This window comes from Pogona vitticeps, chromosome 2, assembly GCF_051106095.1.
Source record: "Pogona vitticeps strain Pit_001003342236 chromosome 2, PviZW2.1, whole genome shotgun sequence".
NCBI lineage: Eukaryota > Metazoa > Chordata > Lepidosauria > Squamata > Agamidae > Pogona > Pogona vitticeps.
Window position 1 is genome coordinate 64927222 of NC_135784.1, and position 21202 is coordinate 64948423.

The 21202-nt window shown below is 43.1% G+C and overlaps 2 protein-coding genes across 3 annotated transcripts in view; one reads left to right on the plus strand and one right to left on the minus strand.

The window, feature by feature from the left end:
- The window catches only part of ABHD6 (abhydrolase domain containing 6, acylglycerol lipase), an 88778-nt gene that overhangs the window by 60614 nt on the left and 6962 nt on the right, over positions 1-21202 (minus strand). The gene's annotated exons all lie outside the window — the stretch shown is intronic.
- On the plus strand, positions 190-17591 carry DNASE1L3 (deoxyribonuclease 1L3). 2 transcript variants are annotated; one of them, XM_020799889.3, is made up of 8 exons: positions 190-399; positions 3071-3159; positions 4642-4725; positions 8406-8518; positions 9871-9983; positions 10910-11067; positions 14842-14938; positions 16897-17591. In XM_020799889.3, exons 1-8 carry the CDS (start codon positions 268-270, stop codon positions 16993-16995), a joined length of 885 nt encoding a protein of 294 aa, XP_020655548.2. In that variant the 5' UTR covers positions 190-267; the 3' UTR covers positions 16996-17591. The 2 variants fall into 2 exon arrangements, with proteins under 2 accessions (XP_020655548.2, XP_072845680.1); XM_072989579.2 differs by lacking the exon at positions 190-399 and adding an exon at positions 1464-1484.

Sequence of the window (21202 nt, forward strand, 5' to 3'; positions counted from 1 at the left end):
AGGTTCAGATGAGACAGAGTCAATTGTTGAAGTTGGCTCAAATTTTAAGTAATGCTCCGAGGCAGAATGTCAAGTTCCTCAACAACAGATGTTAGTTGCCAAATAAAGAAATGAATGGACTGTGGAGGAAGCTGGTGAAAAGTTTCATAATTTGCATAGTGGTCATGAAGTATATAACAGTCCAATTCACCAGGGAGTTTTGGCATAGCTGAATGCTGAAGGAGAGACATATACTTCGCTGCATTTACTTTGGGCCCAGCTGGAAGGATGTTGCGTGTCTCTCTGTTTCTGCTCTTCTTTCTTCATGCAGCTTTTGGCCTAAAAATCTGCTCTTTTAATGTGAGGTCATTTGGAGAAGCTAAGAGAACAAGACCAGAAATTTTGGACATCATTGTAAAGGTATGTTGTTCATCCTCCAGAATTAAAGAAATATACAGCAGGAGGATGGGACTTTTTCCCCCCTCTTTCAGGGCATTTGAACTTTACACAGGTGAGTTCTAGGTTAGTGAACTGTGTCTCAAAGAGCACAAAAATCCATTTGCAGATTTGTGTTCAGCAAGGTTTACTTGCGCACTGGATCTAGCAGAGCACAATATGAATGCTGTTGCAAATATACCTGATAAATGATTATAGTATTTGATGTGGACATGGGGGGGCGGATGTTCTCTTAGCAGCCGTCTCATCAGATGTTCCTTCATTTTGCTGGCATTTTAATTGTCTTAATCAAAGAGTACTCAGGCCTCATTAAGAAGAACTTATCATCACAAGACAAGCTGAGCAAATGCAGACCACAATGAAAGTATGATTAACAATCTCCAAGGATGCAGGGACTTTAATTAGATGAGTGCCATTCAACAGCCTGTGCATCTGATGCATTTCAGCAAGAAGGAGACATTACTATCTTCACATTGCAGTATGCTCTATTTGGAGCCATTTTAGATGACAAGTGCAGACAGAACTCAAGATAGCACTTAAAATGCTTGTATAGATCTCCTGTCACTATCAGTTCTAGATTCAAGAGCACAGATTAATTGATTGATTCTTTGCTTTACTTTTTAGACTGAGGGATAGAAGAGGCAGGCCACTGGTCAGTCTAGCTCACAGTTGTTTACTTACACTGACTGATTTTCTAGACTTTTGAGCAGGGATCTTACCATACTGACCTGAAGATGCCATGTATTGAACCTAGGAATGAAAAAAAACTTATGCTCTCCTACTGAGTTTTTACCATGTTCTTATTCTATCAAGGCCATTTTCTGAAGCTGAAGGTCACAGTCAGCTTCAGATTGAACTTCATATTGCAAACTAAAGCAAAAGAAACACATTCTTCGTTTCTTAATCTGTATTTTTTGTCTTTTCTCCTGTTCTTCCTCCCACAAGGTCTAAAGACAAACAACATGTATCCCTCACCTACCACTTACCGTTGCTTCTATTTTATTTGTACCTCTGTTCACAAACAAGGCCAGAACAGGTCTTACCCCTAGGTAACTGGATACCAATCACTGTTACATTAATCATTTCTACCTCTTTCAAAAATTTTGTTCACAAGATGACTTCCAGACGCAAAATGAAACAATGATACAATGAAATTATAAAATGCAACAGGCGTATAAATAAAATTGCAGACACATATACATAATGATAAAGCAGCCACAGGAACAGCAATAAACCAGTTTTTATCGTTTTGACCATCTAGGAGATAAAATAAATCAAGAGATAATGAGAGAGAACAAGACAGTCATCCAGTGAGATCTGTTGCTAAGAAGTGAATGACCTGAGTTTCTACTGACTTGTGATTTCTCAGCTCTAAGGATTCCTGGAGGAGACGGGTTATCTAGATTCGTTTCAGTGTGGCTTCAGGCCTGGTTCTGGGGCTGAGACTGCTTTGGCTGTCTTGGTGGATGACCTATGCCAGCCAGCAGCCGTACACGGGGAGTGTGGCTCTCAGCGGCTTTTGATACCCTCAACTATGGTATCCTCTTCTGGCCTGTCTCTCTAGGATAGGACTTGGAGGCACTCTTTTGATGGTGGCCAGGAGTGCCTTTGCACAGTTAAAACTAGTGCACCAGCGGTGCCTATTCCTTGAGCAGTCTGGTCTGGCCACAGTGACATGTGCGTTAGCGCTACATCCTGGCTGGATTACTGTAACACAATCTATGTAGGGGTTGCCTTTGCAAGGTAACAGAGGGTGACTGCTATTCTCAGTTAGCAGAGAGCGCCCAACTATGATCTTATACATGGGCCTTAAGCTAGTTTAGATGTTTCAGTAACACAGCACTTTGGCATCGTCTTAGACATCTTCCCTTTAGTGAAGGGATCTTCTTCCAGTATTTTATAATCTATAACCAGTTTTTCCCTTCTATATAGCACCTATACCCAACCCTTCTGTAGAGATCCGAATACTATAATACTATTCTGATTTACCTGTGAGTCTTTGTTTTGGTAAAAAGTCACACAAGTATGTTTAGAACAAGAGGCATAAATATGGTCCTTTATTACCAGAGGTTTATAGAGTGAATTCTTACCTTTCAAAGTCCCCACCCACCCCCAGGCACTAATAGTTTCCATAGAACGACTTTGCAGAAGGAAACAAGATTTCACCTCTGAATGGGGACTGGACCTTTTTTGCTTTCCTGTACATAAATAACAAAAAAATCATTAGGGTGAAAACAGATGCCATATAGAAAGAGAGCTCATGGATCAACTTCAGGCTTCTTAGAGATTTCACAATTCAAATGAAAACCATACACACTGGTACATCAAATAGCAGCTCAGCTAATGTTGCTGCATTTGGGATCCTAGAATACATAAAGCAAAATATATCTGGAAAATATATCTGGAAAATATATCTGGAAAATATATCTGTAAATAACTCTGTTAGTCTCAAACAGTGTTACAGCAGCCTTCTCACTAACACAGCAGGTCACAGATAAGGTTGCTGTAAGATCAGAATTCTCAAGTCCATCATTTTTAATGGATGAAGGTATCTTGGGGTAAGCAAAGCCTGGATTAGTCAAGTGCTTTAGCATTTTCAAATCCATCAAATGAGACAGTTTGTATACTCCTGCAGATCATGTCTCGCTGTGATGTCATGCTGCTAATGGAAATAAAGGACAACAGCAACAGAATGTGCCCCTTCCTGTTAGAAAAACTGAATAGGTAAGATGCATAATTGAATTTTATTAAAATGCACAGTCTCACCTTCGGCTAAATGCCCTCTGCATTTTTCATAATGCACTTTTCATAATGGGCACCTTCTTACCAACATCGACTCTACCCACTTGCTTAAACTTCCCTTCTGGGTTTAATCCTGAACATAGCTCTAAGGAAGAGATCAAAGCAAGCAGAAGGTCCTTTGTCTTCTCTTCTCTGTGGCGACTGGCATGGCTCAAATCCTTGAAAAGGACAAGGGTAAAGCAGAAACAGTGAAGACAAGACAGGGGATCAGGGCCAATAGCCCCCTTGCTGGAGTGTGTGTGTGTGTGTGTGTGTGTGTGTGTGTGTGTGTGTGTGTGTGTGTGTGTGTGTGTGTGTGCGCGCGCGCGCATACACGTGAACACTTGCATGTGTATACACATTCATGCTCACAGTTATGTACAAAATTGTATTCTAGAGGGAGGCATTTTGATGCTGTACAAGTGTTTTAAGCAACAACTCTCGAAATTTCAAAATTGCTTATCATGGGCCATGCTAGCTCTGGCTTATGGGACCTAAAAGTTGCATGGTATCTATTTGTCTGTACAGTACTTGAAATTATGCACACTGCAGATAGGGAAATATGCTGAGCTAACTAAGCAGTGAACCATTTCTTCAAATATCAAAACCAGATGCACTAACAGTATTGCTAACAAAAACAAAATTAAAAGACAAAATGTTGTGGCAACTTAATAAATGTAAGCTTTCATAAGTCAAGTCCATTTCCATTCATTTTAAGGAAGCAGACTTGATCAAGAAAAACTTAAATTAAAATATAATGGTACATCTTCAAAATGTGTGTGGGTTTTGTTTTTGTTTTTTTGGTTTGTTTGGGTTTTTTTGTCCAATATGCTTCCATAGACTAGCACAGTTACTTCTTTGAAAACTGTTAAGTACTGGTGATTCTTCTCTTTTAGACATATTATTTCTTCCAAAAAAGGGGGGGGGGGGGAAGGAAAGGAAACGCAAAAACAGAGCTATGCTTTAGACCAGGCTTGTCCAACCCGCGGCCCGAGGGTCGCATGCGGCCCAGGTCAGCTCGTAATGTGGCCCAGTGCATTTAAATGAAATTCCAAAGTTTCAAGTTACACTGCCGGCGCTTGTGGCCAGGGCATGTCACAACAGTAGAGGGGGAGAGAGGGAAGGAAGGAATTAAGGAGTGGGAGGGGAGGGGAGAGGGGGGCTGCGTGACTGCATCGCACCGTCCCCGTCAATAGGTGGACCCCCTCCCAGCCCCATAAAGCCACCGGAGTCGAAGCTGGTAGCCTCTGCTGTCTGAGATCACAGCTGCCGGTAAGCGCGCTTGGAGCAGGGCTGTGGAGGACGGCTAGGGCTGCCCCCCCCATGCGGCCCAAACCAAATTTTCATCTTCTAATGTGGCCCAGGAAAGGTGAAAGGTTGGACCCCCCTGCTTTAGACTGAAATCAGTTTCATTTTCTCCTTCAGCCATTCACGGGAAAAATACAGTTATGTGGCCAGCGAAAGATTAGGAAGAAAGAGCTATAAGGAACAATATGCTTTTTTCTATAAGTAAGTACATTTTATTGTGTTTGTGTAACTGCAACTGCTCCTTAGAGTTGAGGCCTATTGTAGCAAGTTGGCTTGTTAACAAGTCCACAGGTGCTGATCCTGATACTGCCTGTAACCTTATGCATATTTCTTCAGAAACAGGTCCTATTGAGTTAAATGAGCTTACTCCCAAGTAAGTGTTTTTAGGATTGCAGTCTTTTTGTACACAAGAATAATATATATTTTACAAATATGCTGCTGAGAATGGGTGAGTGGGTTTCTTGAAGAATTTCTTATCTGTCACCCCACCTTTGCCCATATAAGTAAGTGGACGTCTACAGCAGGGGGCGGGGGCAGTCGATTTCAACAGCAGAGCTTCCCCAATGAAAGTTGTTCAGCGAAAGTTCCTTAATGAAAGCTACAACTCACCTAGGAGACTATAATGGAGAACATCAGCTAGCTGTGCTAAGAAATGCCATTCTTCATTCATTAAGAATGAATGGATTAGGGAAAAGCTGTCTGTGGTCCAGCATTTTCTTTCTTTAGTAACCAACCAGATGCTGCCACAGGACAGTCACATGCGCATAAAGGCACTAGTGGTCTCTTACTCATGTTTCACGGCAACTGGTGTTCAGAGCATCACCCTAGGACGCCTTGTAGGGGTTTTGCCCTTTGCTCACATTAGGATCTGATTCCTGTGCTGAAGTAGACAGCCAGTGTCGTTATTTCTTCTATGCTTCAAAGGAGATTACTGGACTCTACTAAGACCAAAGAGTGGAATTTCTCATTCCACCCTTTTTAATTTTTTTTTAAAAAATCCGAAACCATGAGTGTCCACAGCGGCAGAGGAGGGGATACTCCTTCAAATCCTAAATTTATTCATTGTTTTAATATATGCAGATGTTGTACTTTGTTGTATGTTCTGTAGTGGTGCGTGCTATGCACATGAATTAGGCTAGCACACCACTGTGCAGCTTTGCTCCTTCCCCAGAAAAATTGTTGCAGAAACCCTTGGCAAAACTGGGCAAATACTATTTTGCAGAAACAGAGGACAGCTAATGCAAACTAGGACCCCATATCCATTAAAACTTGGCATGCTTCTTAATGCATATATGCTTCCATCTGCTATGGCTACAGTCATGGCCAAAAATATTGGCACCCTTGCAATTCTGTCAGAAAAGGCAACCCTTCTCTCAGAAAATTGTTGCAGTTGCAAATGTTTTGGTACTCACATGTTCATTTCTTTGGTTTGCGTTGGAACAACATAAAAAAGAGAAGAAAAGTCAAATCTGATACAATCCCACACAGAAACCCAAAAATGCACTGGCCAAAATTATTGGCACCCTGTCTAAATTGTAAGAAATAATTGCTTTTCAAGCATGTGATGCTCCTATAATTTGTATTTAGACATACCTGTCGCAAGTAAGAGGTGTGGGCAATATAATAATCACACTTGCAACTATTTAAGATGTAGAAACGTTGACTCAACCTTGTGACACTAGCATGGAGAAAAGAATGAAGTGTAAAGAATTTCCTGTGGATTTGAGAGAATAAATTGTAGAAAAACATCAACAATCTCAAGGCTACAAGTTCATCTCCAGAGATCATAATGTCCCTGTGCCCACTGTGCGCAATATCATCAAGAGGTTTACAGCCCATGGCACTGTAGCTAACCTCCTTGGACGTGGACAGAAGAGCAAAATTCCTGAAAAATTACAACGAAGGGTTGTTCGAATGGTGGATACAGAACCCGGATTAACTTCCCAACAAATTCGAGCTGATCTGCAGATACAGAGTACAACAGTGTCAGCTCGCACTATCCATCACCATCTGAATGAAAAAGGGTGCTATGGTAGGAGACCCAGGAGAACACCACCGCTGACACAAAGGCAAGACTGGAGTATGCCAAAACTTATGTGACCAAACCACAATCCCTCTTGGAGAACGTACCATGGAAAGATGAGACAAAAGTAGAGCTTTTTGGTCAAGGACATCATGGCACTGTTTACAGAAAAAGAAATGAGGCATTGAAAGAAAAGAACACAGTTCCTACAGTGAAACATGGTAGAGGTTCAAATTTGTGTTGGGTTTGCTCTGTTGCTTCTGGCACTGGATGCCTTGACTGTATGAACGGTATCATGAAATCTGATGACTACCAAAGAAATTTGGGGTGCAATGTAGTGGCCAGTGTCAGAAAGATGCGCCTCCACCAGAGGTCATGGGTCTTCCAGCAGGACAATGACCCAAAACACACTTTTAAAAAAAAACACTCAGAAATTATTACAAACAAAGCGCTGGAGAGTTCTGAAATGGCCAGCAATGAGTCCAGATCTGGAACCCATAGAACACCTGTGGAGAAATCTCAAAACAGCAGTTGGGAGAAGGCATCCTTCCAATCTGAAGGCCCTGGAGCAGTTTGCAAAAGAAGAGTGGTCCAAAATTCCAGCAGAGAGGTGTAAGAAACTCATTCATGATTACAGGAAGCAATTTATTTCAGTTATTTTTTCCAAAGGGGATGCGACCAAATATTAAGTTAAGGATGCCAATAATTTTGGCCAGTGCATTTTGAGGTTTCTGTGTGGGGTTGCATCAGATTTGACTTTTCTTCTCTGGGGTTTTTTTTGTACATGTTGTTCCAACGCAAACCAAAGAAATGAACATGTGAGTACTAAAACATTTGCAACTGCAACAGTTTTCTGAGAGAAGGGTTGCATTTTCTGACAGAATTGCAAGGGTGCCAATATTTTTGGCCATGACTGTATAGGTTTAGTTGTTGTTGTTGTTGTATTAACACATCGCTTGGAATGAAAATGGTGATTTTCTGCTCCCAGTCAAGGTTGTTGTTGTTTTCATTAAATTCACATACCATGTTTCCCCAAAAATAAGACAAGGTCTTATACAGTGGTGCCCCGCATAACGATGATAATCCGTTTAGCGAAATCATTGTCATGTGAAATGTGATTCCCCATTGGAATGCATTGAAACCCGTTTAATGTATCCCAATGGGGAAAATAGTCATCATCCAGCGAAGATCGCCCATAGGGAAGCCATTATGCGAGCGCAGATCAGCTGTTAAAATGGCTGTCCTGCAAAGCATGGGTCCCGAAAACACAGGGCAGCCATTTTGCTGAGCCGCCGATCAGCTGTAAAAATTGTCGTCTTGCGAACAAACGGTCCAAGAAGCATGGACCAAATCACCATCCAGTGAAAATCCCCCATAAGAATGACTCATCATCATGCGGATTCGTCGTTTTACGAGATTGTCGTCTAGTAAGGTACCACTGTATTAATGTTTGCTCCAAAAACACATTAGGGCTTATTTTCAGGAGATTTTTTTTTATGTACAACAATCCACATTTATTCAAATAAAGTCATGTCTTCTTCTTCTGGTTGCTGCACAATGGTGGAGGGCAGGGTTTCACTTAACTGGGGATTATTTTTGGGATAGGGCTTATATTACGAGCATCCTGAAAAATCCTACTGGGGCTTATTTTCAGGTTAGGGCTTATTTTCAGGAAAACAGGGTAGTACACAAGAGTTATCTGATGCTTCAAGTTAACAATGCTTATACATTCACCAAGAAATGTGCTTCAGTTGTGGATTTTAGTTTTATCTCTTAGCTACCTTAAAAATAAGCCAAACTAAAATTGTTAACATGATAACCAAAGTTAAAATTCCTACATGTCAAAATAATTTTGCAGACCAAAACTTGTATCTGTGAAGCAAACTTACCAGTATCCTGATCTACAGCCTGGTGATGAAGATGCTCTTTCCAGGGAACCTTTTGTTGTCTGGTTCTATTCTCCAAAAACTGGTATGTGTGTACATAATTATAGAGGCTTGTTACATTTATAATGGAGCAGCTCTCTATATACCCTATTTTTACTGTGAGTTATTGGAAAAGAGGCATGAAAGCACCTGTTTCTCATGTCCTGCTTAAATGCAAATACTCTTGTTAAAGAACCATGTGGGGCAGCGCCCAGCCTTTTCTGCCCAACGGTCAAAGGCTTCCTGCCCCTGCACCAAGGTCAGGGCAGACTCTTCCACTTTCCGTGCAGGGAAAAAGGAGCTGCTGGAGCTGCCCCCTCCCCAGCAAAAACAATGCCATCAGCCAGCCAGGGCCAAGGTGGCTAGGAAGCCTCCACAGGTGGCGATGCCATTCCTGCCTCAAGAGAAGCTCCAACAGCTCCGTTTTTGCCTCGTGTCAGCCCTCAGCCCTCTGCGGGAAAACCTCCTGGCCCTGGCCATGTGGGATGGGAGGCCTTAGTGCCTCCCTTTCAAAATGGCACCCATGCCCCTTTTCTTAAAAAAAAAAACTGCACCAGGGCTTGCATGATACAAAATGGCAGAAGCTGCTGTGAAGTAACTTTGGTCCTTTCTGTAAGTGTTTTTACAGCCTTTCCTTCAAGAAGCTCGAGGCAGCTTTTAAGGATTTCCTATTTGTTTTTATCCTCAGAGACCATGTGAGGGTAGGTCGGGCTGAGTGGCTCAAGCTTACCCAGTGAGGTTTAGGAGTTAGAAGGGATTTCAACTAAGGTCTTCCTTAGTCTGTGTGCCACACTGGCTCTGATCCTACTAAGAGCCAGTATTTTCCCTCCCAAAGTTAATGTAAATGGGTTAGATGCTTGAGGCCACTAATAGTTAACAAAACATATTAAGGCCTTTCTGCTTTTCCCTTTAAAGGAAGGTGGGCGAACGAGGCTTGCTTGAGATGTCTATGCCATATGGATGCAAGAATTGTACCAAATGGCATACCGCGCCTCTATGTGACCTTCAGCAACCCTATCCAGTTGAGCCATCTAGTCCAATCCTTTGTCACATTGTCTGGGACACTTCAATCCCAGTTTGGCTCTACAACTTACTCTATAGGTATTTGTAGAATTGTGGGTGTTACTCATAATTATTGCTAGTTGTATGCCAGTTGGGGCACCAGGGTTTTGAACCTCAAATAAGCCAGATTCAAACACTCTGAGCAGTTTTTTCTGTGATCTCTTGACTTCAGTGTCTCCTAAGGTTTGAAGACAAACAAGGAAAGGCGAATCTTAGCTTTAAGATCTTGTATTCCTTGCATATGCCATAACCATGATTAATTTGTCAGTTTCTTTAATTTCAATAGAAGGATGGGAGAAATACTGATAATCTTTGCATATGCATTTACTCATTAAGTGGCCAAGGAATTTGTGATAATTCCTCTGCATACAACACCAGAAATGGCTGTGCGGGAAATTGATGAACTTTATGATGTGTACTTAAATGTAAGACAGCGCTGGACATCTGAGGTTAGTCGGTGTTACCTTGGCATGTTTGTACTTTCTCTGAATGAAGTCCTAAAATCTGGTGCAATCAGGTCATACAAGGTTGGCGTTCCTGTAGGACGTTACTGTAATAACAATGACATGCCATCAAGCTGATTCCAAACATTTCCAGCATTATCTGGGTATTGAGTACTCTCAGATGTGGTTTGCCTTTCCCTCTAGGACAGTGGCTCCCAAGCTCAGGCCTCCAGATGTACTTGGACTACAACTCCCGGAAGCCTTCACCAACACCTCTGCTGGCCAGGATTTCTGGGAGTTGAAGTCCAAGAACATGTGGAGGCCCAAGGTTGGGGACAGCTGCTCTAGGACCATGTAGCTTTTCCCAAGACCACACAGGGTAGCTCTTCTCCCACGAGGCAAAGTGGGGAATCAAATTGCCTTAAGATATAAAGGACATATTTCCCCACCCTTGTCTCTCATGTGTACACACAGAGAGAGGGGGGGGGGGAGAGAGAGAGATTGAAAAAGTGTTACTTTTCTGAACTACAGTTCCCAAAATCCCCTAGTCAGCAAAAGTGATGAGGACACACACATCTCCCTTGGCGCTTTCTTCTATTTCAATTGTCTGCTGTACCCCATAGGTCCCTCTTTGCACTTGCCAATCCACAGAGGCAATTGGAGTCTATGCTTGGAATCGAGAGAGAAAATCCTCAGGGGCCTTGTGACCAAGTCTGAGATCTGGGTGCTCAGTCTAGCATGATAGGGTGACCACAGTTCTCGCAACCCAGGCCCAAGTATAGGATTCCTTTGTTCATCCCTTTCAACCCCAACAGCAGCAACCCCAATAATAAAAAAACAGGTGAATAAAAATAGGCGTATATCTCCAACTTAATTCTTTTTTTAAGCGATCCTGTTTTTATCAGAGATGTCTTAACCATCTCACCTCACAGAATTTCATTTTCATGGGAGATTTCAATGCTGGCTGTGGCTACGTTGCACGGAAACGCTGGAAGAACATCAGGCTAAGGAATCAGACGGAATTTGTTTGGCTTATTGATGACAAAACTGATACAACTGTGAAAGCAAGCACCCATTGTCCCTATGACAGGTAACAACTTGCTGTACAGCTGACTCACTGATATTTCCCCAATCGCCTCTCCGTTATATGCTGCCTAGTACTTACCTCGTTAGGAGGAATTTCCAGAGAAATGCCCATGTTATTCTGCCTCAGCAAAAGAAAAAGGGGGAAAGAGAAATATTGTAGAACATTTAAAAAGATGAACAGCTTTATTTAAGTGTGAGCTTTCATGGATCAAAACCCACTTCTTCAGGCACAAGAGTAGAAATATAGGTATCTTATATCTAGTCCATGGTGGTGAGATTCATGCCTTGATGAGAATCCAGAACATAGACAAAGTGGGAATGGTTTGTTAACACAGGAATAGGGCTATCAGGCTGTTAACTAGCAGATCGTAGCCATTGTGGCAAGTTAGATAGACCTGGCTGTCACAGAAACTCCAAGTGTTGTATAGGTGCAGATTGGTGAGAGAGCAGGTGCAGGGTGTGAGATTTGTGGTCTTCCCACTGTTGCAGGACTCCCGTTGTTCCTCACCACCGGCTGTGTCAGTCAGGGAAACTGAGAGTTCCACTGCAGAAACAGGCCATGAACTTCATGGCCACCAGTACTGACTTACAGCTACGTACCCCATTGTAAAGGTAAAGGTTCCCCTTGACAATTTTTGTCCAGTCGTGTTCGACTCTAGGGTGCGGTGCTCATCTCCGTTTCCAACCCATAGAGCTAGCGTTTGCCCGAAGACAATCTTCCGTGGTCATGTTACATTACATTGAGTAATTAGGGTGTGTTAGGTCTCTTCACTGGAGAAGCAATTGGTCTGGAGCACTACCAGCTATTAATCCGTGGAAAGCCAACCTGTGAACCAGGAGGAATATGTGGTACAGGCCCTGACTGCTGGAATTTGTGGCATGGTTGGATTGCAGCAGACTTGTTTTATAGAGTGAAATGGGCATCGTTCCAGTGCTTTCTGTTTCTTGGCTTAGTAGGCTGCAGATGAAGCTGCAATCAATCACTGTGGGCTTCATATGGATTGCAGTATTATGCACTGGAGTGGCAATGTGACACACTGTAATATACTGTTGTTGTTTAGTCGTTAAGTCGTGTCCGACTCTTCGTGACCCCATGGAATATACTGTTACAAACATTTCATTAGTGTGGTCACTACACTATCCATTGTCTAGGAGGCAAAAGTAGAAGACTTGTCTTATTTCTGAGCAAGCTAGCTGTGCTGCAAAAGGGATGTGGTGGCACTGTGGGCTAAACCGCAGAAGCCTTTGTATGCTGCAGGGTCAGAAGACCAGCAGTCGGAAGATTGAATCCATGCGATGGAGTGAGCTCCCGTCACTTTGTCCCAGCTCCTCGCCAACCTAGCAGTTCGAAAGTATGTAAATGCGAGTAGATAAATAGGTACCATCTCGGTGGGAAGGTAAAACGGCGTTCCCTAGTCACGCTGGCCACGTGACAATGGAAAACTGTCTTCAGACAGGCTCTGGCTCTATGGCTTGAAAAGCGGGATGAGCGCCGCCCCTTAAAGTCGGACACGACTGGACTGAAAATGGCAAAGGGAACCTTTTCCTTTACCTAGCTGTGCTGCAGCATCAGACTGTGCATTGTCTATCCTGCCCCTATAAGCTGTATTTTGACCTCCATTAACACAGCCAGGATAATCGTGTCTGAGCACAATTGTCTGCATGAAATAATTCCCCCTAATGGCCCAGCCCCCTCTCCTTCTGCCTGTACTTTTACCCTTCCCTTGTTCTAGGACCAGCTGGCGAACAAGGACTTCATCTGACATGAGTATACTCCTGAGTCAGAACGCAGCCTCTCTTCCCAGCAGTGTGCATCAGATAATGCCAGGGTGATTAGTGTTAATAGGCAGGTGAGGAGAAAAACAGTACCTGAGGAAACTCTTCTCAAACTTCTCTTTGCACTAAGGTCTGTGCAGACAAGCAGATGGAAAAACATTTCCAGACGTTGTGCATTAGAATGACCTCTGTCCAGTGAAGAAGCAAAAAAGAAGGGGGGAAAAGCATAGTTCTGCTTATATACTGCCCCCATAGTGCTTCAAGCACTCTCTGGGCAGTTTACAAGTGAATTATACAGGCTATACATCCCCCCCTCCCCCGTGCGCTGGGTACTCATTTTACGGACCTCGGAAGGATAAAAGGCTGAGTCAGCCTTGAGCCAGCTACCTGGAATTGAACCCTGGGTTAGGAGCACAGTTTTGGCTGCAGTACAGCAATTTAACCATTGCACCACGAGACTCTCCAAAGCAAAGGTTCCATCCTAAAAACTGTACTGTTTGTTTATTTATTTATTTATTCATTCATTCATTCATTCATTCATTCATTCATTCATTCATTTATGCCCCGCCTATCTGTTCAAAATGACCACTCTAGGCGGCTTCCTCTGTATGTCCCCCATAAGTATAGTGGTTGAGAATGTCTGGCAGAATAGTAACAAACCACCTTCAGCAGATTTTCAATTTGCAGATCTAAGCTGAGGAAAAGCTAAATTTGTTGGTTAGTAAGGTTGGTGGCACTGCGGGTTAAACTGCAGAAGCCTCTGTGCTGCAAGGTCAGAAGACCAGCAGTCGTAAGATCGAATCCACGTGACGGAGTGAGCCCCCGTCGCTTGTCCCAGCTCCTGCTAACCTAGCAGTTTGAAAGTATGCAAATGCAAGTAGATAAATAGGTACCACCTCAGTGGGAAGGTAACGGCGTTCCATGTCTAGTTGCACTGGCCACGTGACCATGGAAACTGTCTATGGACAAACGCTGGCTCAACGACTTGGAAACGGGGATGAGCACCGTGCCCTAGAGTCGGACACGACTGGACTAAATGTCAAGGGAACCTTTACCTTAGGTTATGGAACCAATAAATCACAGCAGCAAATTGCTGCCAGTTAACCAGATACCACCCACATTTCTGAGTGTGTACTGGCATCTAACCAAGAATGTAAATGGCAACCCGTTAGCTGGCAGCAATTCACCTCAGGTATTTTCACTGTTGCTTAGTTCCCTCCCTTTCATGGAACTGTGGAGTAAAGAGAGTTCAGTAGTTAGCAAGTAAGGCCTTTTTTAATTCTATGGAGCATACAGTACTTCGGAATGCACCTGCTCAGGATCAAGCTGTGTCAGCCTGCCTTCTTGCTGTACAAATGTAAGAGGCAGGGAAGGCATACAGGGAAGGAAGTTTGAAAATGAGTTGGAGGAAAGGACTCGGTATGCTTTGGTTTCTGGGAGGTGAAGAGAGAAGGGGAGAGGAGGAGATTCTCCCACTGTCTGGTCATGATATTGTGGAAGCAGGCCAAGCCCAAGACATTTTCCTGCCTGACGTGGAGTGGCAAACAGCACTCCTTTAACCAACTCAAAATATGCAGCATTCAAAGCCAGACAATTGATTTCTACATGTGTGACAGAAAAGTCCTCATCTGTAGCAGTAAAAATGTACCATCTTTCCATCCCTAGCAATTAAAGTGGAGTAAGAACAGATTAAATAAAATAAAAGTTTTCTGCCCTTAAGCAACACCCAATACGTATCTGCTGACTGAGGTAACAGGCTCTGTTTGCTTATTGGCAAGGCCAGTTCTGTGCAGAAGGGAAGGGAGAAGCCACTGTGTGTGCTGGAATTTGCCAGTCAGAATTTTAGCTTCAGGCCTCTGGTGCCATTTTGCTTTCATCTTTGTGCAAACTTAATCTACACTTCTGAACTGCTAACCTTTTCTTTTTGACAGTAACAGATTTCTTTTGTTAGCGAGCAGATGGCTAACACATTGTGGTCGTTTTTGCCTCTTATTATATATAGGATTGTGCTCCGTGGAGATAAGCTCATAAATGCCATCGTGCCAAACTCGGCACGTATCTTCAATTTCCAGAGTGCCTTTTCAATGACTGAAGCACAGGTTTGTAACACACGGGAACAGAAGAAATGGATGGCTTTTCTCATCTTAGCCACTATATCTGCCACTGGGCCTGGGTCCCCAGCTGGGCAATGTGAGAAATGAAAAAGCAAATTAAGAGAAGACCAGGTCTAGGAAAAGAGATACAGACTAGTAGCAAACAGGGAAGAATAGGGGCCAGGTAGATCTGTTAAGCAAAAATTACCCCAAGCCCAGAATATAATCCTTCAGGCAATTCGGAGCCCATCCACATAGGTGTCAACAAAGGAAACTAATGCACATCACATGTATAGCCCATTATCCACCATTATCCATGCTCCTGCAGAGGAATGAGGGGCATACATGTGTGGAGCAAGCTGTGTGCTGATGAGAAATAACACCTTTTAGAGCAAGACTGGCAATAACCCAGCACTGGCAGGCCACATTAGCTATTTCCACAACCTAACAGGAGTCACACGTTCAGAATTTGCTGACAACTAGAAATGGGCACGAACTGCCATTCCAGCCGTTAGTGCTGGTTCGTTCTTTGTCCATGCAGGTGTTCGGTACTTCCTAACCCCACATCCTCCTGTGGGTACCTACTCAGAGGCAGAGCCTTGAGAAGGCAGGGCAGGGAAGCTGGGGCACGGCCTCTGAGTAGGCACCCGCAAGAGGATGCAGGCTGGGAAGTGCTGAACATCTGTTCGGTCAAAGAACAAACTGGCATGACTGCCAAACCAGCAGTTTGTGCTCATCTGTACTGACAACTGCAGCAGCTGTCTAGGATATAAGATGGTGTCCTCTCATACCATAGAGACTTGCAGCCTAGTGGGGCAGAGTAGAATGCCTCCTTCCTTCTAGAAGGGAAGGAAGGCAGGGCATATTTGGCAACAGGCATATTTTGGCAGCATTCTTAATGGACATCAACCAGTCGTGGTGGGAAATCGCAAGAATGGAGTTGGTATGAGGTCCAAGGACCATATGTTGACCACGCTTGCATTGGAGCGATCTGTTGCCTGCACAAGCTATTGATGCTTTCATTGTATGACTCAGGAGTACATAATAGACTGCAAACAAAAGCAGGAACAGCTGTATTGACACAAAACACATTCAGAATCCATGTTAAAGTGATACTTCCATTAGACCAACTTAAAAAGGCATAAAAAATATGAAAAGCACCCAGTTTTGCACAGGTTTTTAAGATTTTGGTTGGCCTAATGAAGATAACATCTTAGGAAAGATTTTGAATTCCTTATTGAATGCATCTGATTAAAGTCAAATGAGATTAGGATGAGGAAACCGGAAGTGGCCTGGTTGCAAGATGAGCCGTAAATACATGGTTATACGTTCTCTTTTCCTATATAAGCCTGTGTGAAACAGCACAAATCACACAGGTTAGTTGTACATCCAAAGTGCAACTGACCACCCCATGTTTCTTTATGTGTTGTGAAGACACCTCTGTCAACTTTCCAGTCTGCTTAATTTGGAGCTTCTACAAACATGCCAGCCATTTATACAGATACCTCAAGGCTGCCCTCAAGTGGAAAGTGTATGGTAGGGCAGTAGTAATTATCCTGCCCATCCACACACACCCCCAGTTATTCCTCAGTCCCCTCACACAATGCCCCAGAGCTTCCTCTATGACACAGTCCCTCCTGTGCCACCTAGACTCGCCTGTTCCCTCTGGAGCAGTATGTGACTATTATATATGGGATATCTGGGGTGGGAAATATCTTGCCTGTTGCTTCAGGAAGCTAAACAAATTAGGGCATCCTTGGGCCACTTTCCTGTCCTTAGAGCAACAGCTCCCCCCAGTTGGGCAAGGGAGGCCACCTTTGACCATGACTTTGTCTAATGGTGAAGAGAAGCTATTGAATACAGGACTGATTTTTTGCCTAGCACTTGTGATATACAGTATTAGAACAGGGACTGAAGTACCTTGTTTCTAATTAAACCATGTCTTGTGCTACATTACTTTACAGGCTTTAGCAGTGAGTGATCACTTTCCAGTAGAAGTCCAGCTGAGAACTGCCAGGCGCTCTTCAACAAGGGCAAGACGTTACAGGCACCTAGTTGTGTAACACATCCAGTGATATGTCGTTGTACCAAAAAAAAACCCCACAAAACCCCCCACAATTTCTTAAAAGGTACATGCACACAAAAATGGCTGCTTTCACACTGACCTTTTCTTCTTCCACTATGATGTATTTCACAAGATGAAATAAAATAAAAGCTAAAATTAACTGTGCAGTGAGCTGAAGATAAACTCAATGACTGAGTCTAAGAGCCTCGACAGCGCCTGCAGCATTTGCTCAGAATTGTTTTTGGACTTTGTGGTTCTCTCGGTTTTACCCTCTCCAATCAAGACTAGTTTGATGTCAAGAACTCAGAACAAAGCTACCAAATACTCTTGGCCACTATTTTTGTCCAAATCTTGTCAACACAAGCAGCTACACGTAACTCCTTTGAAATCAGAGAGAGGCTGAGTCTCCAAACGTCACCAAGGCAAAATATAGAATATGGAAACAGTGATCATCACTCCAATTTTATCTAAGATTAGGGTCAATCGTTATTACGAGTGATTAGGAAATGTGTGTGGAATGCTTTACTTTTTCCTTTATGGCAATTCATATTGATAGTCTTGGAGCAAAAGGGAAATAAACAAGAAATACTGTAATTATCTTGACTGAAGATGGGCTGTTAATATGATTGTTGTGGTGTTAAACTAGATTCCATCACAAGCTTAATCTTACTTTCATATTCACAATTTAGTATTGTAGTACATTAAGGCGACAGTGAAAATTATTCTCAAGTCAGGTTGATTAGGAAGGCTGGCATAACTTTATTATTTGTTTTTATATGTTTTGTTTTGTTCTGTTTCTTTTCACTGGTTTTCTGAACTCTCTTATTGGATCAATGAATTATCCACAAAGCACCTGCTCTTCCTATGGATTCAGTGCATTCAAAGTGAAAAGAGCAGACGGAGTCCTCTCTCAGGGTGAAACATGATGCAGTGTGTACATCCCTAGAGGCAGAGCTCACTGAAATACGTCCGTATTTCAATACTTCAGTACTTCCAGTTGTGAGTCAGACCCCACTGAAGAAAGAAAGAAAGAAAGAAAGAAAGAAAGAAAGAAAGAAAGAAAGAAAGAAAGAAAGAAAGAAAGAAAGAAAGAAAGAAAGAAAGAAAGAAAGAAAGAAAGAAAGAAAGAAAGAAAGAAAGAAAGAAAGACTCACTGATTATGGTCCTTACTAGATCATGAATAAGTTGGTGGGATGATAAGACTAAACCAGGAGATGAGTTCAGTATTAAAGAATAGAAGTCTCTCAGTTTTCAAACTTAGTCCCCCTTCCCACTGAATCTACTACATTACAGTCTGTGTTTAAGCAAATGCCCACAATGGGTTTCACCCAGGTGAACATCATGAGATGTTTCTGCATAGTTCAGTGCAGCTTGTTGTCACAAGAGAAGATCTATGGACTGGAGTCCATTATAGCATAGAGCAGGACATCTGTCATTTCTTAATAAACTGGCATGCACAGAACATCTATATCATCACCTTAGAACTGGAAAGGCCCTAAGGATCATCGAGTCCAGCACCCGCCAAGGAGGCACAGTGGGGGACTGAACTTCCATCCTATAAATCAAAGGTGGGTAAAGTGTGCTATTGTTGCTGGACTGCAGTTCCAGGCATTCTTCACTACCAGTTATGTTAGAACTGATGGGAGTTACAGTCGAAACAAATGTAAATTAGTGAATCACTGCAGCCAGGGCAACATTCCGCCTGTCCAGCTCTCCACTGCGATGAGACAAAGGCCATGGCCTCTTGCTCAGGATCTCACTTTTCCTGGAATGTTTGGTTTCCTTCCTAAGTGACAACCACTATGTTATGGAAAGAGTTGGTGTCAGTTCTAAGAACATGTCTGGTTTGGGTGGTGTCAACAAGTTGTCATGCCTGTCTCCCCATCCCATCGCTGTTGTTTTGCCTTTAGTTTTGGGCAATTAAAATTAGAACAGAGTATGGAATTAAGTGTCAGTTCCTGTGTTGTGTTTCCCCAGCAACTTCTTCCATTGTTCTCCAGGCCAACATGTATCCTCCCTTTGGGATTCTCGTCTTATTGTGCTAATCTGTATTTTCCTTTTAAAATAATCATCTTGTTTGTCTTCCCCATGCTATGACCTTTCAAAAACATTAACCTGATGAGATAGTCTGGTGGCTTTTGGTGTTCTTTTTAATCTGGTTCCCCAAACTGAATCACTATGTTTGGTTTAGAATCACTGTCATCGGTTTCGTACATAGTTGATCAAATTGGACCACAAAGCCTGAAGTATATAAATGGAAATTACATATTGATGTTTTGTTATAGGGCAGGAAAGGGAAACAGGAAGAAGGGGAAAGGGCAGAACTAGCTCAGGACTGAACTGAGATTTCCTACGGCGTTTTGAAAGCCTGCGTTACAGTATTATTTTGAAATTTGGGTGGAAGGGTGAGGAAACGAAAGAAGTGATGAGATATTTCCATATTTCTCTCTTGAGAAGCTAAACATGAGCCCTAAAAGAAGAATGTGGCTGAATGTAAAAGGCAGAAAGTTTGACTGACTAGGAACAAAGAGTGGGGATTACTTAAGCAGACTGCAGCTCTGTTGGTATTGGTATACTTCCTTTTAGAAGTCCTAGTGATTCTCCCCTTTTGTCATCCCGAAGTCATCATATGCTGCTTCTATAAAAGGCAGCATTAAGTACAGTAAAGCTGATTGGTAGAGGTGGGCTGCAGTTCAGCTGATCTACCTTTTAGGGATGAGTTAATCAGCACCAGTCTAGACTAATGACTGGTGATGCATTCCTGCCGTTCATGGTTGTGAACGCCCGGAATTCAATGTAATTTCCTTCAACGTAGGCTTGTTTACAACTGTTACTCAGTGGCCTTCAGGGGCCATTTCTTTCATTGATGACTACTTATCAATACCCACATACAACAGTGCATAAGGCTATTGACTGCTGCTGCTCATTGTGGTTATGAATAACCACCACTATCAAAAGTCCTAGGCTTCTCAATACCACTTGATGGAGAAAATGAGTGGGAGAGCAGTGTTGCTCCCGTGTCCTGCTTGTGGGCTTTCCCTTAGGGCATCAAGTAAACTCCTCCACCCAGTGATTCAACACGTGGAGAGGTTCACATGAAGAACCTTACTTTCCAATATGTGTGTCCGTCCTTTGGGTGGCCTGTACATCTAACTTTATTTCGAAATAAAATTCCAAAGAAAACAAGAAGTTGGAGAAACTTGTCCAGACACGTTAAGTTGGCTAGAAGCCTTCAGAGAGAGATGAATGAGAATTGCTAGGTCTCAAAGACTGGCTGAAGTCTTGGGGAATGATTGCTCTTCTCTGGGTGTCTAGGCTAGGACACAAATTTCAGGGTGAGCAGCGCTGGAGGAGGTGGAAGCCTAATTTCTGTGTGTGAGAGGTGGCACCAACCTCCACCCATGCCCAGCTGGCACCACAGCTCAGTGGGAAGGTGTTTTTCTGTCTTTTATTCCAAGTGGGCATGAGTGCCTTGCTTCTCTGGCCCCTCTTCCTGCTGCCCTCCCCCTGCTTCCATCTTCTGGTTGGGCCCACCATTCCTTTTGAAGCAGGCTTAATTGCAATATCCACTATACTATAGTCCACAGGCCTTCTTGTGGCACAAGCCCTGACAGCAGTGGCAGCAGCAGTGGCAGCACATAGCCTCAGAAAAATGTCCCCCTTCCATCCTTTGTCCTACCTCTGTGACATCGCAAGGGCCCTTGTGTGTGTGTGTGTGTGTTCCTGTGCTCATCCTCTGCATTGTTATTCTGCATCGGTTCAAGTGATCACATACCTGAACATTGAGATTTGGCACAGCATCTCAGTGAACATTTGTTTTGTTCTGTTCCATTTTAAAACATGCATAAAAAGTATTCAGTTGAGGAAAAATGTGCCGCTGCAAATTGATACATATGCCATTGCGGAAATAAGAAAAGAAGTAGGTAGGTTGTGTGTATCAGTTTACGATGATCTTGAGTGACACGTAACACAATTGATACACACGTTAAGGAGTGTTTGGTTTCCATACATAAATCAAACTGCCCAAACTATGTCAAAACAACATATTTTGGGCTGGAACCTCCTCTTCCTCATCACCTTTCTCTTTGGGAGGGAGGATTCTGACTGGGAAATTTTGCACTTGAAAAATCAGGGGATGGGATGCTGCTGAGGGGGGCAACCCTAATCCATATCTTTCGAGTTGGGGGGGGAAAGACCTATTAGAA